The sequence below is a fragment of the Triturus cristatus genome, chromosome 7 (assembly GCF_964204655.1).
Source record: "Triturus cristatus chromosome 7, aTriCri1.1, whole genome shotgun sequence".
Lineage (NCBI taxonomy): Eukaryota > Metazoa > Chordata > Amphibia > Caudata > Salamandridae > Triturus > Triturus cristatus.
This window is the reverse complement of record NC_140590.1, coordinates 567,629,171-567,642,239: the sequence shown is the minus strand read 5'-3', so window position 1 is coordinate 567,642,239 and position 13,069 is coordinate 567,629,171. Positions and strand designations below refer to the sequence as shown.

Sequence of the window (13,069 nt, the reverse complement as noted above, 5' to 3'; positions counted from 1 at the left end):
ATGCCACCCAAAGAAAGGGAGACCAAGATGGCCCAATGCAGAAATCCAGTGATCGTGGCCTGGAGGCCCATACAACTGCTATAATGGCGGCCATAAAAGACACCAAGATGACCCTAGAACACAAGATAGACTCTGGACCCAAGATGTGGGCCTCTTATGGGCCGTCCATAGGAAATTGGCTGAAAGGGTGGCTGAGATGGAGCCCACCGTCACACAGATCAGACCCACGGTGATTGAAGGCATCCCCCGCCTGAAGGCACTGGAGCTAGAGGTGACCACCCTAGATGGAACACTAGGTGTTGTCAAAGGCTGCTCCCGTTACAATAACATCTGACTGGTTGGAGTCCCAGAGAGAGCTGAAGGCCCGCTCATTGAACCATTTCTCGAGGAATGGTTATCAACAGAAGTCCTGAAGGGGTGAATCCTATAAGTGGTCCAAAGAGTCCCTAGAAGACCACCAGCACCTGGGCCCTACCACTGGCAGTAGTTGCTTGATTACTCTGTTTTAGCGACAGAGAATGTATCCTAGAGGCGGCACAGGTACTTTGACAATAGATTGGGGGGGGGGTGAACATTTAGCCAAACTACACCACCTAAGTTCATAGACCAAGATAAATGTTTTGAGTGGTAAAACCAAGTAAACCTCAAATATGCTCTGTTCTTGCAGAAGAAGCTCTGTATAATAGATAACAATGGGGTTGCATTTCTAAATGTCGAAAGCCAGGGTGTGGGATTGCCTAAAGGCACGGGGCCATCCTCTGCCTGAGGTGCGAGAGCAGCGAGATCCCTGGGATGGCAAGAGGGCAAGCCGCACCGTAGGACACGACTGCGCCCAAAGGCAACCTCCCATGAAAAACCAAACCGAGTCAGAAAGGGTGAGTTGCTGGCTGCCATGCAGCAAAGAATGACCCTAGCTGAAAAGAACAGGTGGGAAGCTCTGAAAGGAGCAACTGATGAGTCTGAAAGGGGAATTGCAGATAAGGGGAGAATGACAAAGAACTGCCGCTGCCGTTGGTCACACCAATTACATCAGACAATATCATTTTAAAAGGATAAGAGACGCATGCCACTCGTCCTCTGCATGCTCGAATCTCAGTGAGGAACACAGATGTACAGAGGGCTGGATATTTCTCCACGAGTCCCGCCCCGTCAGTGGTACAAACTGAGCAGTCTTTTGGTAGGTTGTTCACAAATCAAATGTTAGATATGATGGGGTGACAGACACCTTAAATTACTGTGGAGATGGCCAGTTCTAGGCCTGCAGCACAAGGCTGTGGGGGGTGTTGAGGGAGGTCTGCAGACATACATGGTCACTATCATTGCCACAGCGAAATCCACTCTGGCAAGCACTACCAGGATCCACTTGACCGGTACCTTTACATACAGGTGGACTGGCACATAGGATATTCTCCTGGAACGTCAGCGGAACAGGCTGAAGCCGGGCATCATAGTCAAGTACTTAAATAGACATGACCTGGATTTGTTACTGTTGCAAGACACGCATTTGATAGGCAATAAATGTGGATTGCTCAACCGAGGCTGCTACCGGCTGTTGAAGCATGACCGGTTTTCCACCAGGTCCTGGGGGTGGCAATACTAGCATGCAAATCCCTCCCACTGCACGTTGGGTGGCCACACTGGGCGGCAATGCAGCGGTTAGCACAAATTGGAATGGCGTGAGCCTGGCAGTGCCATCCTGGTACTTTCCCCTAGTATTGCAGGCGAAAGAACTGGTCAAACTGGGAGACTGGATAGCGGGGATTCCCGAAGCTCTATTGACAGTGGGTGGGGACCTGAACTTAATGCTTCAGTGGGATCTCAACAGGGTGATTAAAATGTATTGGAGGACATTTTTGGATGCAGTGGGAATGGCCGATCTTTGGAGGGAGGAACACCCCTGAAGACTTCAGTATTATGCCTCCAACCAAATGCGTTCGCTATCCTGACGGAATTATTTTCTCAGTGCCACGACACAGAGTTGGTGACTTTAAAAATACGGAGTTCCTACCTAATGGCCTTTCCGACCATTCCCACCCCTTAGTTATGATCTCACAAACAGGCCCAGGGTGAGATGGAGATTAGACCCCTGGGAACTGATGAAGTGGAATACGTGCCACTTGGTGGGGCAGGCATCAGATCTATACTCCCAGGAAAATACTGGGACAGTGGACTCGCACACCGACATGTGGTAAGCCTATAAAACAGTACTAAGGGAGCACCTGATTACCCACGTGGTGCAGAAAAACAGGAAGAGAGAGAAAGAATGCAGGGACCTGGAGGACAATTGTGGTGACTGCCACAGTGGAACTCTCACAACTAATAGAAACTATATGGGAAGAGTATGGATCCCTTGCCCTACAAGAGGCGAGAAAGCACTACAGAAACTCACAAAGTAGGCTCTATGATACCATTAACAAGGCTGGGAAGACGCAGGCCTGGCTAGCCCAGAGGAAGAAAGGAAAAAGGTGGATCCACAGGGTGTCCAACGAGGGAGGGACCCCGGCAGACACACTAAGCGATATCCCACAGGCATTTGCAGACTGCCTAAGCATGTTATACCAATCAAGGATAGAGGAGGAACTGGGCAAATGTAATCGGAGACATCCTAGTCCCAAGACTTGTGGAGAGGCCAGACAGTCACTGGAGGTGGAGCTATCGAGGCTCTGACCCAGCTAAAAAGTAGGAAATCCCCAGGACCGAAGGGTACCCCCCCCCCCCCACCCCCCCCAACACACAAATTCTTTTAAAGTGTAAAGTCCTGCATTGCAGGCCCCATCAGGGCCATGTACAGCAAGACCAAGGAGCGGGGTAAACTGTCCAGTGACCTGCGACAATCAAATATCGTCTTTATCCATAAAGAAGGGAAACCGCCCAGGGAGTGTGCCCTATATAACCTGATCTCTCTTGTAAGCATGGTGACCAAAGTTATAGCTAAGGTATTGGCGAACCAACTGATCTGGGTGGTGGTCCCTATTGTCACCCAGACCAGTTGGGTTTTATGCCATACAGAGTGATGAGTCATAATCTGAGGTGCCTGTTTGGGTGCCTGGCCCGGAGACCAGCTAAGGGAGCCTGCAATACTGCTGACCTTGGATGGTGAAAAAGCATTCGACTCGGTAGAGTACCATATCTGTTGAAAGTTCTGCGGAAGATGGGATTCGGCCCATCCTTTCTGGCCTGGCTTGAACTACTGCATAGGACCCCCTTGGCCCACGTCGGGGTCAATGGCACGATATGGAGGGAATTTGGATTGGGAAGGGGCACATGACAGTGGTGCCCATTGTCCTCCTTTGTGATGCGTATACAAGGTATGTGCTGATACGTGGCCTGAAATAGAACCCAGATTAGGAGGATGTGATTTTTGCTTTATGCGGACAACATCCTTCTATACCTGGCAGACCAATAGAGATCGGTCCTGAGAATCCTGTGAGTTCTTGAGGTGTTTGTTGCTTGTGCCAGGATCCGTATCAACTGGAGAAATCCCTTGATTTCCCTCTGACTGACTGGGCACCACAGAGAGACTGGAGTTGCACCCTGAAATAGGAGAAAAGAGGGTTTACATATTTGGATATCTATATAACCACAAATTAAGATCTATTCCTCAGGGAAACTCTAGAGGAGAAACTAGATAAGTATAGGAGAGATATGGGGCCCAGGCGGAAACTCCCCAATTCATCTTGGACAAAGTTGCATTATATAAAATGATCTATCTACCCAAGTTTCTTCACATCTTGCAGGACACCCCTCTTGAGTTCCCAGACTGGCTCTTTCGAGAAGTGGAAGCAGTAACAAGACTACTGCTGTGAGACAGCGGTGTACAAAGAATAGTCCTCTCTGTCCTGACATGGAAGCCCTTTGAGGTGTGTGGGTGATAGCCAATTCAAACATGCGACTGTACTACTGGGTAGCACAGTTGCTGATAGTCCATGACTGGGCCTTCGCAACTCATCAGGAACCCTCCCTACTAGCGGACTAATTACCATGGACCCAAAGGGTTACTGAGCCAACTCTACTGGATGAGTAGGAATGTTAAATTGCTGACCCTGATGGCCACAATGGTGAATATTTGGCAGAGGACAACAAGCGTGTTATGATTGAAGGGGAAAATGACACTACAGACTCCGCTCTGGGAGCCTGAGATATTGAAGGTACTCCAAGCAGTAGAAGGGCATAGGAAATGGGAGCTAATAGGCACCTAAAATTGAGGGAATATTTGGCAAGGCGATGAGATGATACCTTTACCCGAGCTACGGGAACAGTTTGATATGACAGGGATTCAATTTGTCTGCTATCTGCAAGTGATCTCGCAGAAGAGACATAGATGGAACTCAGTATTCTGGGAGTCCCACAATTCAAACAGACCTACACCGCACTGCTCAATACACTAAGGAGCAAGTAGGAGCAGAACTTGGGGGCGCCTGGAAGAGGACGCATGAAGGGAGGCTTGCCAGTACCCCAGAGAGGGGGGCAAACGTGCAGGGTTTCAGTTGGTTCAGCTAAAAATACTTTACATGGCCTACTTCACCAGCCCCCTGGCTGTTCGGTATGGGCAGAACCAACACTGACCAGTGCCACAGGGGGTGCCAACAAAGGGGTACTTTTAGACACACTATGGAGTTGCCCTCTGGGAATACTTAGACGAGATCAGCTGGAAGATATTCCTGGTCCAAGACTGCTTAGTGGACCTAACCCCTCAGTTGGTACTGCTGGGAATCTGGAGGAGCAAACCCTGGACAGATATTCTCTGCTCTTTTGTAATGTGGCATTGATGGTGGCAAGGCAAGTCATAATTAGAAACTGGGGAGCGGCTGCGGTCTCCATAGTGGCTGAATGGGAGTCAAACTTAAACTGGTGTATGAGAGCAGAGGAGCTGGTGTACTGAGCCCAAGGTTGCCCACTCAAATTAGAGAAAGTGTGGGGCCCTTGAAGAAATGAGCAAGGGGATTTGGAGTGATGCAGGATTGGCGGTCGTTGCAGGATAATGGCAATACCAGCAGTGACGTAATCAGTGGGGCCAAGCAGCCAGCCAGATGCTTGCACCTGTACAGGAAAACCAGATGGGCCTAATTTTAGTTCTGTACTGTGCTAATATGGGGACGGAGAGATGTGGTATTGTGACTGTGGGCCTGATTTTTACAGTCTTTTTTTCTGTGTGCATGTTGATCTAAAGCTTAATAAACTGTTAATATAGAAAATACAAGTCCGCTTTACTCCGTTGTTAGGTCTGGTATTAGCCAAAATCTTTGAATTTTACTAAAATAATATGCTTAATATACGTGATTGAGACTTTCAGTCACCCCTCTTTATACACTGGTCTGTAATTGTCATCACATTTTTGTTCCACCAACTAAGGCATATAGCATTGGGCAGTGGGTCACACTACTTCAGCCAACTTAGAGTGAGTGAAGGCATTCTGGACTTTTACAGGGAGGACATCCACACACAAAGTAGTTTCCTTCAGTATCAGTAATTACTGTGGCAACTTTTTTTTTTTTTAAGATGAAAAAGTTAGTTGTTTTGCTTTTTAGCTACTGTTGAGGAGTGCCCAACAGCTTCCACAATAATTTTTTGACAAAACCATGACAAAAACAATAAAAAATAAAACAAGCACTAACCAATCAAAAAGGCTACCATCCTTTGCCAAACCATGTGGCTTTGCCAATGCTTATATTTTTCCTGGTATGAACCGAAGATGCGATAAGGAAAACTTGTGCAAGCAGGGAACAAAGCATGCTAAAATGCACCACCTTGCAAGTTTATTTTGTTTACCATGCAGAGTGATCGCCTTAGAAAATATCTTAACATGGAAGATTTTTACTCTGTGATAAATTCACCATCCTGCATATTCATCTGAACTAGGTTCTTTTGTTCTCTACTCAAAAAAACAGTTTAATTTTCAAAGTTATTAGCAATGATGATTCCATCGTTACATCTTTACGGGGCCCTCTTGGTGCTGTTCAGATAGATCCCCATTTTTCCTTTTTATCAGGTACTTTGACTTTAATACACCAAACTAAATTTTATGTAAATTAGTTGCAGGATGCGACAGTTCTTAGCATAGAAACACTTTTATGACCCCGTCCCCGTAATTTTTATTGATGCCCCCCCCCCCAACATTAAGCTGTACAAATTTTTCAAATGCCACGAAAAAGCAACAAATGTTAACTGTCTGCCAAAGTACCTGCAAGTTTGTCAAATCGCACTAAAGTTACATAAAAATAATAAAAAATACAAAGCCCTCCTTTTTTTACCTCCCTTTTTGTCCGAACCGGAGAGATGCGAGTCTGATGAACCTTGGTTTTGTTTTCTTTTTTGAGGGGCGAAAGCTTTATCCTAATGTGTTGAAGGGTGCTAAAGTTGTTAGCAGAATAAAGAAAGGCTTTGGAAGGGAAACTCTGATCTTTGCCGTCCTTTAATGAATCTGCACGAAATCTTTCAATCAACGAGCTGCTCAATGGGGGTGTTTGCCTGTGGAAGGTTGAGCGTAAACTCTTTCCGTAGACCGGGTCCTTTTGGCGCCCACCCCACGTTGCATATGGCAGAGGGAAGTCAACAGTAGGGGTTGGCCTCCTACGGAGAGCAGGGAACAGCCAGAGCTCATACTGTGGACAGATCAAGGCCATGCGCAGCAAGGGTTGCTTTTATGGCAGATGTATGTAGTAGTACAGCAGCAAAAATCCACTGCTTATGTTATGACCTCACAGTAGTTCTACTGATTTAAAAAAAAAAAAAAAAAAAAAAAAAGAAATGTATAACCTAACTTCATAAAAAAAAAACACAGTACTTCTCCAAACAAAGAAATGTTACTATATCCACCAAGGCCATCACCGATAATACCACTGCTAAAGTGATGTGCAATGGTGCCAGTGATGATGTCGATTTCAATTTCAGTTGTGTCTGTTGGATCATGTGTAAGGTCATGAGAAGAGCTTTTGGAGGGTGACTTATAGTTTTTGAGGCCAGAGTATGAGTTGTATTTGTCTAACCAGAACTGTAATTTTTCAAAGGGGGTAGGAGGGGGTTAGCTTTCAATTCGTAACCATAACCGCACTTTAAGTGTGTTTTGTTAATGGATTTTCAAAGATTTTTCGAATGTACGTTAAGGTGTTATGAGCAGAAAATCCCATTATTTCCTTTAAAAAAAATAAAAAAGAGAGAGGGAAAAAAATGCAGCATTACTGGTTTTCTAGGCCTGACCGCAATACACCTTGGCGTTACCAAAGAAAAAACATAATTGCAGCGGATCCATTAATAAAATGCATCCCTTCACATTCACCCAGCTATGCCTTGCAGAAATGAGCCTCTGCATCAAGACCAATTACATAAACAATAATTGGGGCAAACACAGAACCTTATTCGACACTGCGAATGATGTCATTTGAAATATTTTCCAAATCTAATTCTTCTTAAACCCAAGTGATGGAAGTGTCACTAACTGGGGAAATACAAAAACTAGCTTTAAGATCAATCACGATGTTAACGACGGATTTGTCAAAAGCCGTTCAGTATTGTTCTATAATAATTTTTGAAAGAACAAAAAATCTGTTCATGCATTTTAATTATTTGTTTCGAGTCAACAGTGCCACATCAATACATTATCAGCATTGTAATTCAAGTTGTCCTTCTTGTTAAGATATTTAAAAGGCTGGGCTGAGGTTCCACAAAACTTGATCTAGCCTTTAAGTGGCAGAAATTGGAGACTAAAGAAGGACGTTTGCCTCCGATTGGGTGTCTGATGCATCTTTGGGAATACTTGGAGAATTCAGATGCAGTGGCTATGTTTATGTATCGGGCTGCTGCACAAGGTAATCCAGACAATACATCCCCTGCAAAGAATGCACAAAGCATATCAGAAGAGCTAAAAGGATTTACTGAGTGGAGACGCCAAGTCTTCAGACTCTAGAGTTGCTTGATCTTCAGGGACATAATAGGCAACGGTGAGTGCATTGCTTACATTAAAGTCCCCTTTTTGAGCCCATGCGAGGAGTATGTCCATGTATGAAAACATTCCCAAAATATCTCTCTCTCCAAGCTGCAGCACTAAATGACAGTTTGCTTGGATATTTTTAATTATGAGGTGCAATACTATTCACTGGCTACTTTCTTTCCCACTAGACTTGCAAATTTGGTAGGGCTCGTTGAAGAAAACCTGACAGACAGGAAATTGCTACTATATCGATTTGTTTTGATGCCCAGCAGTTACTCGGACCATTGTTAGGATTTCTACAAAGCACAAGGCCTTGTTCAGTGTTTGTAGGCGTTCATTCGAAATAGAGTACGTGACGTGTTTCTGGAGGGGATCAACTTGTTCTATTCCGTTACTTGCTTTTTCCTTCCAGTTGCTTTTTAATTTTTATAGTCTGATTGCTCTTTTTTTCTTTAGGTTGGCCTTGTGTACATGTTCAACCTGATTGTGGGGACTGGAGCTCTTACAATGCCAAAAGCCTTCGCCATGGCTGGGTGGCTCGTGAGCCTCATTCTCATCATGCTTCTGGGATTCATGAGGTAACCACGTTAGCTAGTGACGTCCTGCACTCCCTTCTCTTCCTCCATCCCTGCTCTTCTCTGCCTTCATTCCCAGCTTGTCTTAGTGATTTTGTTTTTGCTCTCTAATCACTGGCACTTTTCCTATTTCTTTGCTGCAATCCCAGCTTTGCTTTTCCTTATGTTTCCTTCCCTTCTGTAGCCCCAGCCCTTGTCGCTCCTTTGTTTCCATCCTTCTCTATTTACCCGCTTCTCTGCTTCTCTGTCTTTCCCTTATCAACTTATTTCTTTTGAGCTCTCCTGTTTACTTTTTTTTATTTTACTTCATCCATCATTCCATCTAGCATTGTTCTTCCAGATTTCCTCTTTTGTTGCTTTGTACAGTTTTGTCTTACCATTGCCCTCTGGCAGATCTTACTGCCTGCCGTAATCCTCACCTTTCCTTTTTTGCCGTTCGCTCTTTCATTATTTCTTTTTCACTCCAATTATTCTTTTGTTCATGAATATGTTTTCTCTTTGCTGCCTGTCATATAAAACTGCAGCTTCTTTTTAAGAATATTCTTGCCCTGAAGTCTGACACATGGCTGTGCGAGGCCTGCAAAATATCTAGATGATGATGTTTCATTCTTCATGTTCCAGCTTCTGTCAGCAGCAGGATTCATCTATGTATGCCTTAATTTGCACTATAGTGCAGACCATGGCTGCTTTCTGCACAACTGCCGCCTTTATGCTTGCTCCGTCCTTTCAAGCAGTCTGTGCCTCTTTTTGTCACCAGTCCCATGTTTCCATTTGCCATCCGTACCCTGTCCTTTCCTCTCTCTCTATGTAGTTACATGACCACGACATTTGTGACAGAGGCCATGGCGGCCGCCAATGCCCAGCTGCGCTGGAAAAGACGAGAAAAGGAATTGGTAAGGAATCAGTTTATTATGATACTCCTGTATTAAAAGTGTCTGGTATATTGCGGCTTTCAGCTAAGAAGAAAGATTATGGGCTTGATTTACATATATGCGGATGGGTTACTCCGCCTCAAGTGACGGATATCCGAAATATAAATCCCATTATATCCTATAGAATTTATATTTTGGTGAACGGGATATCCGTCAGTTGTTAGGGAGTAACCCGTCCGCTAATATCTAAATCGGGATCTGTGTTTCTTTCATTTTTTTACATTTTGGGCACCACTACGGCTGTTCAATCAGTTAAGTACAGAGATGTAAGCTTATTTAAGCACCAGAACTTCAAATATCTTTAAACAAGAAGTGGCATCCATATATTAGATTGTTGCCATGTATTTTTCTGACCCTTTCTCGCCTATAACAGATGATAGCCTGTGTCATAAGCCTGCAATGCTGAGTCCTATTTGTATTTAATTAATAATAAAGTGGGATCCTGGGAAGAATGAGGATCAGCATTCCTTTCAGTTAGTATGCCTGTACTATACCTAGATATTACAAATATGATGACAGAGCTGCAAGTAGCTATTACAATGTACCCTATTGAAGGTAATACATTATTCCTAAAAAGGCATAGACCTCGTGATGAGATCAGGGAGGCCATAAAAGACAGTAATATAAAATTATAGGGCCATGTTAATACTGGAAGCACAGAAAAGTAGTTCAAGGTAGTGAAAAACAATGTAAATAAAAAATAAAGCACTGTAGAGGTTATTGAACTCCAAGTCATGCAACCACTCCACCAATCTTAGGGTGATTCCTTCCATACAGTGGGAAGGACTAGACTGGTACTTGAACTAATGTCCAGTTTGGGAATAGTGTTCAGCATTTTCTCAGGTGGATACTCGTCATATAAAATCCAGAAGAACCAGGCTTTGAGATAACACTGATTTTTCTGATGATCACATTGTGTGATCTCGCATGCCTTGGAAAACAGAAGGCAAAAATTACCATAAGGAGAATAGCATTCCAAAATACCATTGAAAAGCCAAATGATGAGCAGGTTCTTGGAAGCCACTTTTCCTGCTCTTCATGGGTAGTTAAATTCTGTTGATCAATCAAAAAGATTCTAACTAGACTCAAAGTTATTGCCTCATCCAAAGAAGGATTGGGATGGCAGGGAAAACGTTTGGTGTGCAGGTTCACAAGGAAATCTGAGGTGACGTTTGGTTTAATTCAGGTATTGGCCTTGGGAACAATGTAATCACTGTAGAGCACCGAAAGGTGTTCATCAGAATAGGTGGCTGTACATTCACCTTACTCACTTACGTAATGGCAGTAGGATAAGCTATCTTCCATGTCACTGAGTAAGTAGACCATTCAAATCTAAAAATGTGATGGGGAACATAAGCAAAGAAGCCCATGAATATGTCTTTTGCATTGAGAAATTTTATTTTATAGATGAGTTATCTCATGATAAGATGTGCTTCTCTCCCTGAATATCAAATTTAGCAATGTGGGGAACATAAGAGCTAGTGGGTCTTGATCATTAGACCTTATGTTTCTCTCTTTTTTTAATTGGAAAAAATGAATAGAACATTAAATTCAATTGAAAGGAATGCAGTATAAAAAAGAGAGGCCAAGGCATACATTTCAATCAATGTCAAAATGTACATTTAGTTATTTGTTTCAGCTAGATGCTAATATAAAAGAGGAAACTGTAGCATGCTTGCAGCATACATCGATTCTACTCTGTATGATAGGCATTTAACTGGACTCACTTTCTACTGTAGCTATTCTCCATTCTTTTAGAGAGTAATTCAGTGTATAGTGGTAAACTGTTGCAGTGAATCATTGCATGGGAAAAGATTTGATCCAACTGGGAGGTAAGTGTTATTGGGGCTGGGGTGCCCTACCAGAGTTCCTGTTGTGAATAATATTTCACTCAGTTAACAGAGAAGGCTTCTCAAGTTCTCCAGGATCAGCCACAGCATGCTCTCTGCAGATGTGTTATTGGTATAGAAGCATACATAAAACTTGATGTATGTAAACTATTGTATCAAATCACTACTGCTCTACTGATATGGGAATCACTAAACAGAGATTCATTTCTTTCTCGCTGTAACACACACACACACCACACCACCCCCACACCACACCACCCCTCCCCTCTCTCTCTCTCTCTTTTCTCTCTCTTGTTTACCGAGTGCAAAAAGAACTATATAAAAGATTTAGCGCTAAAATATTAACATTTGGCTAGTAACTTTATTCAAATAGGCACTCCTTATTGCGTCCGTGGATTCTTTTCGAAAGATGTTTGGGAAATGTAATGACAAAATGTGCATCTTGAGCATTGTGGGGAAATATGGAGCAGTTCATAATAACAAAACCAATGACCAGAACCTGATGGGATTTAAATACCACTTAACAGTGTGTGTGTGGGCTCCCCTCCTAAAAATTAATAGGAAATACAGTGCCGGATTGTGCATTTTAAGCACATTTAGCTGATTAAATTGGTAGATTTTATAGGCCACTATGCAGGGTCTTTGTTTGGGCTTCTCCACCAAGGAGTGATAGAAACTTTAATGAACAATTATGCATTATTGTAATTGTTTTTCCACCAGAACCTTTTTGAAAATTAATTGCAAAATGGGAATAAATTTACCCGGCAAAAGGGGTCTTCAAAAATACCCTGTAAATATTTCCCCTTTGTAAATTTCACCAAGGCAGCGCATGCACTCTCTCTTCGAGACATGCTGTATCTGCTTTGTGGACTTGGAGTATGTCCAACAACTTTCATTCAATTTTTTGTGTGCTGTTCCGAAATGCTGGCTTTTCAGCAGTGCATTGGTTGTATTTGTCCTGTCACATGGCCCATGGGGACATTGTCGTCTTCTCTAAGTTAGCATGAGCACACTGCAGACTGTCCGCTGCTTTGCGCACGTTACTACATAAGTTTATTTTGCAGTGGTCTCTTTTGCCATTTTCACATGAGAACCTACTGCTGTGTTCACACACTGCAAGTTCCTGGGATGTAGTCTGAACATTGTGAGCATGGTCAATCAACAATGCCCCTTGTTCTCTTCCAGGGGAATCCTCATCAAAGTCATAAGCATTAGAATATTCCCGCCCATGCGCGGGATCCCGGAAACAGTATATTATATGTGCCCTACATATATATATCCATACATATATACCTATATGTATACACAAGCAACTGCAGCCAATAAACCCTAGAGCTGAAACATGCTGTAAGGAATTTCCACTATACATAAAAAAATAGCATTATAAACACGAGAAACAACATTATAACTTGTTTAGAAACTGTTTTAATGCTCAGAAAACAGCAGAAATTCTTATAAATCACTGAAAGCATAGGAAGCTCCCAGGCTGCATTGCAAATACCCAGTCTAAAAAGACTGAAAAGCTAATTAATAGCTGCATAGCAAAAAACTGACACCGTGCCTTTAAGGCACACCTGACCCCCACCTTCCCATCATGCCTCAGGGGTGGCAGTTAGGGCAGTTGTTCTTTCCAGCTCCTTCTGGAAGGATCCTGGCAACAGAGCTCCACTTTTTTCTGAGTTTGTCAGAAAATATTGTCTGTTTTTCAACTGTTTTTTCCCTTACTTCGACGTTTTACATCTAAAGAAGTAAGAGGCTGTCTTTTTTAGACAGTTTTGGGCATTT

The 13,069-nt window shown here is 43.3% G+C and overlaps 1 protein-coding gene across 3 annotated transcripts in view; it reads left to right on the top strand.

Moving 5' to 3' along the window:
• Positions 1-13,069, top strand: part of SLC38A12 (solute carrier family 38 member 12) — a 593,784-nt gene that overhangs the window by 106,030 nt on the left and 474,685 nt on the right. For all 3 annotated transcript variants that reach the window (XM_085617088.1, XM_085617086.1, XM_085617087.1), the window contains exons 3-4: positions 8,384-8,505; positions 9,314-9,395. In XM_085617088.1, the coding sequence (XP_085473214.1) occupies positions 8,384-8,505; positions 9,314-9,395 (204 nt within the window). The remainder of the gene's footprint in view (positions 1-8,383; positions 8,506-9,313; positions 9,396-13,069) is intronic.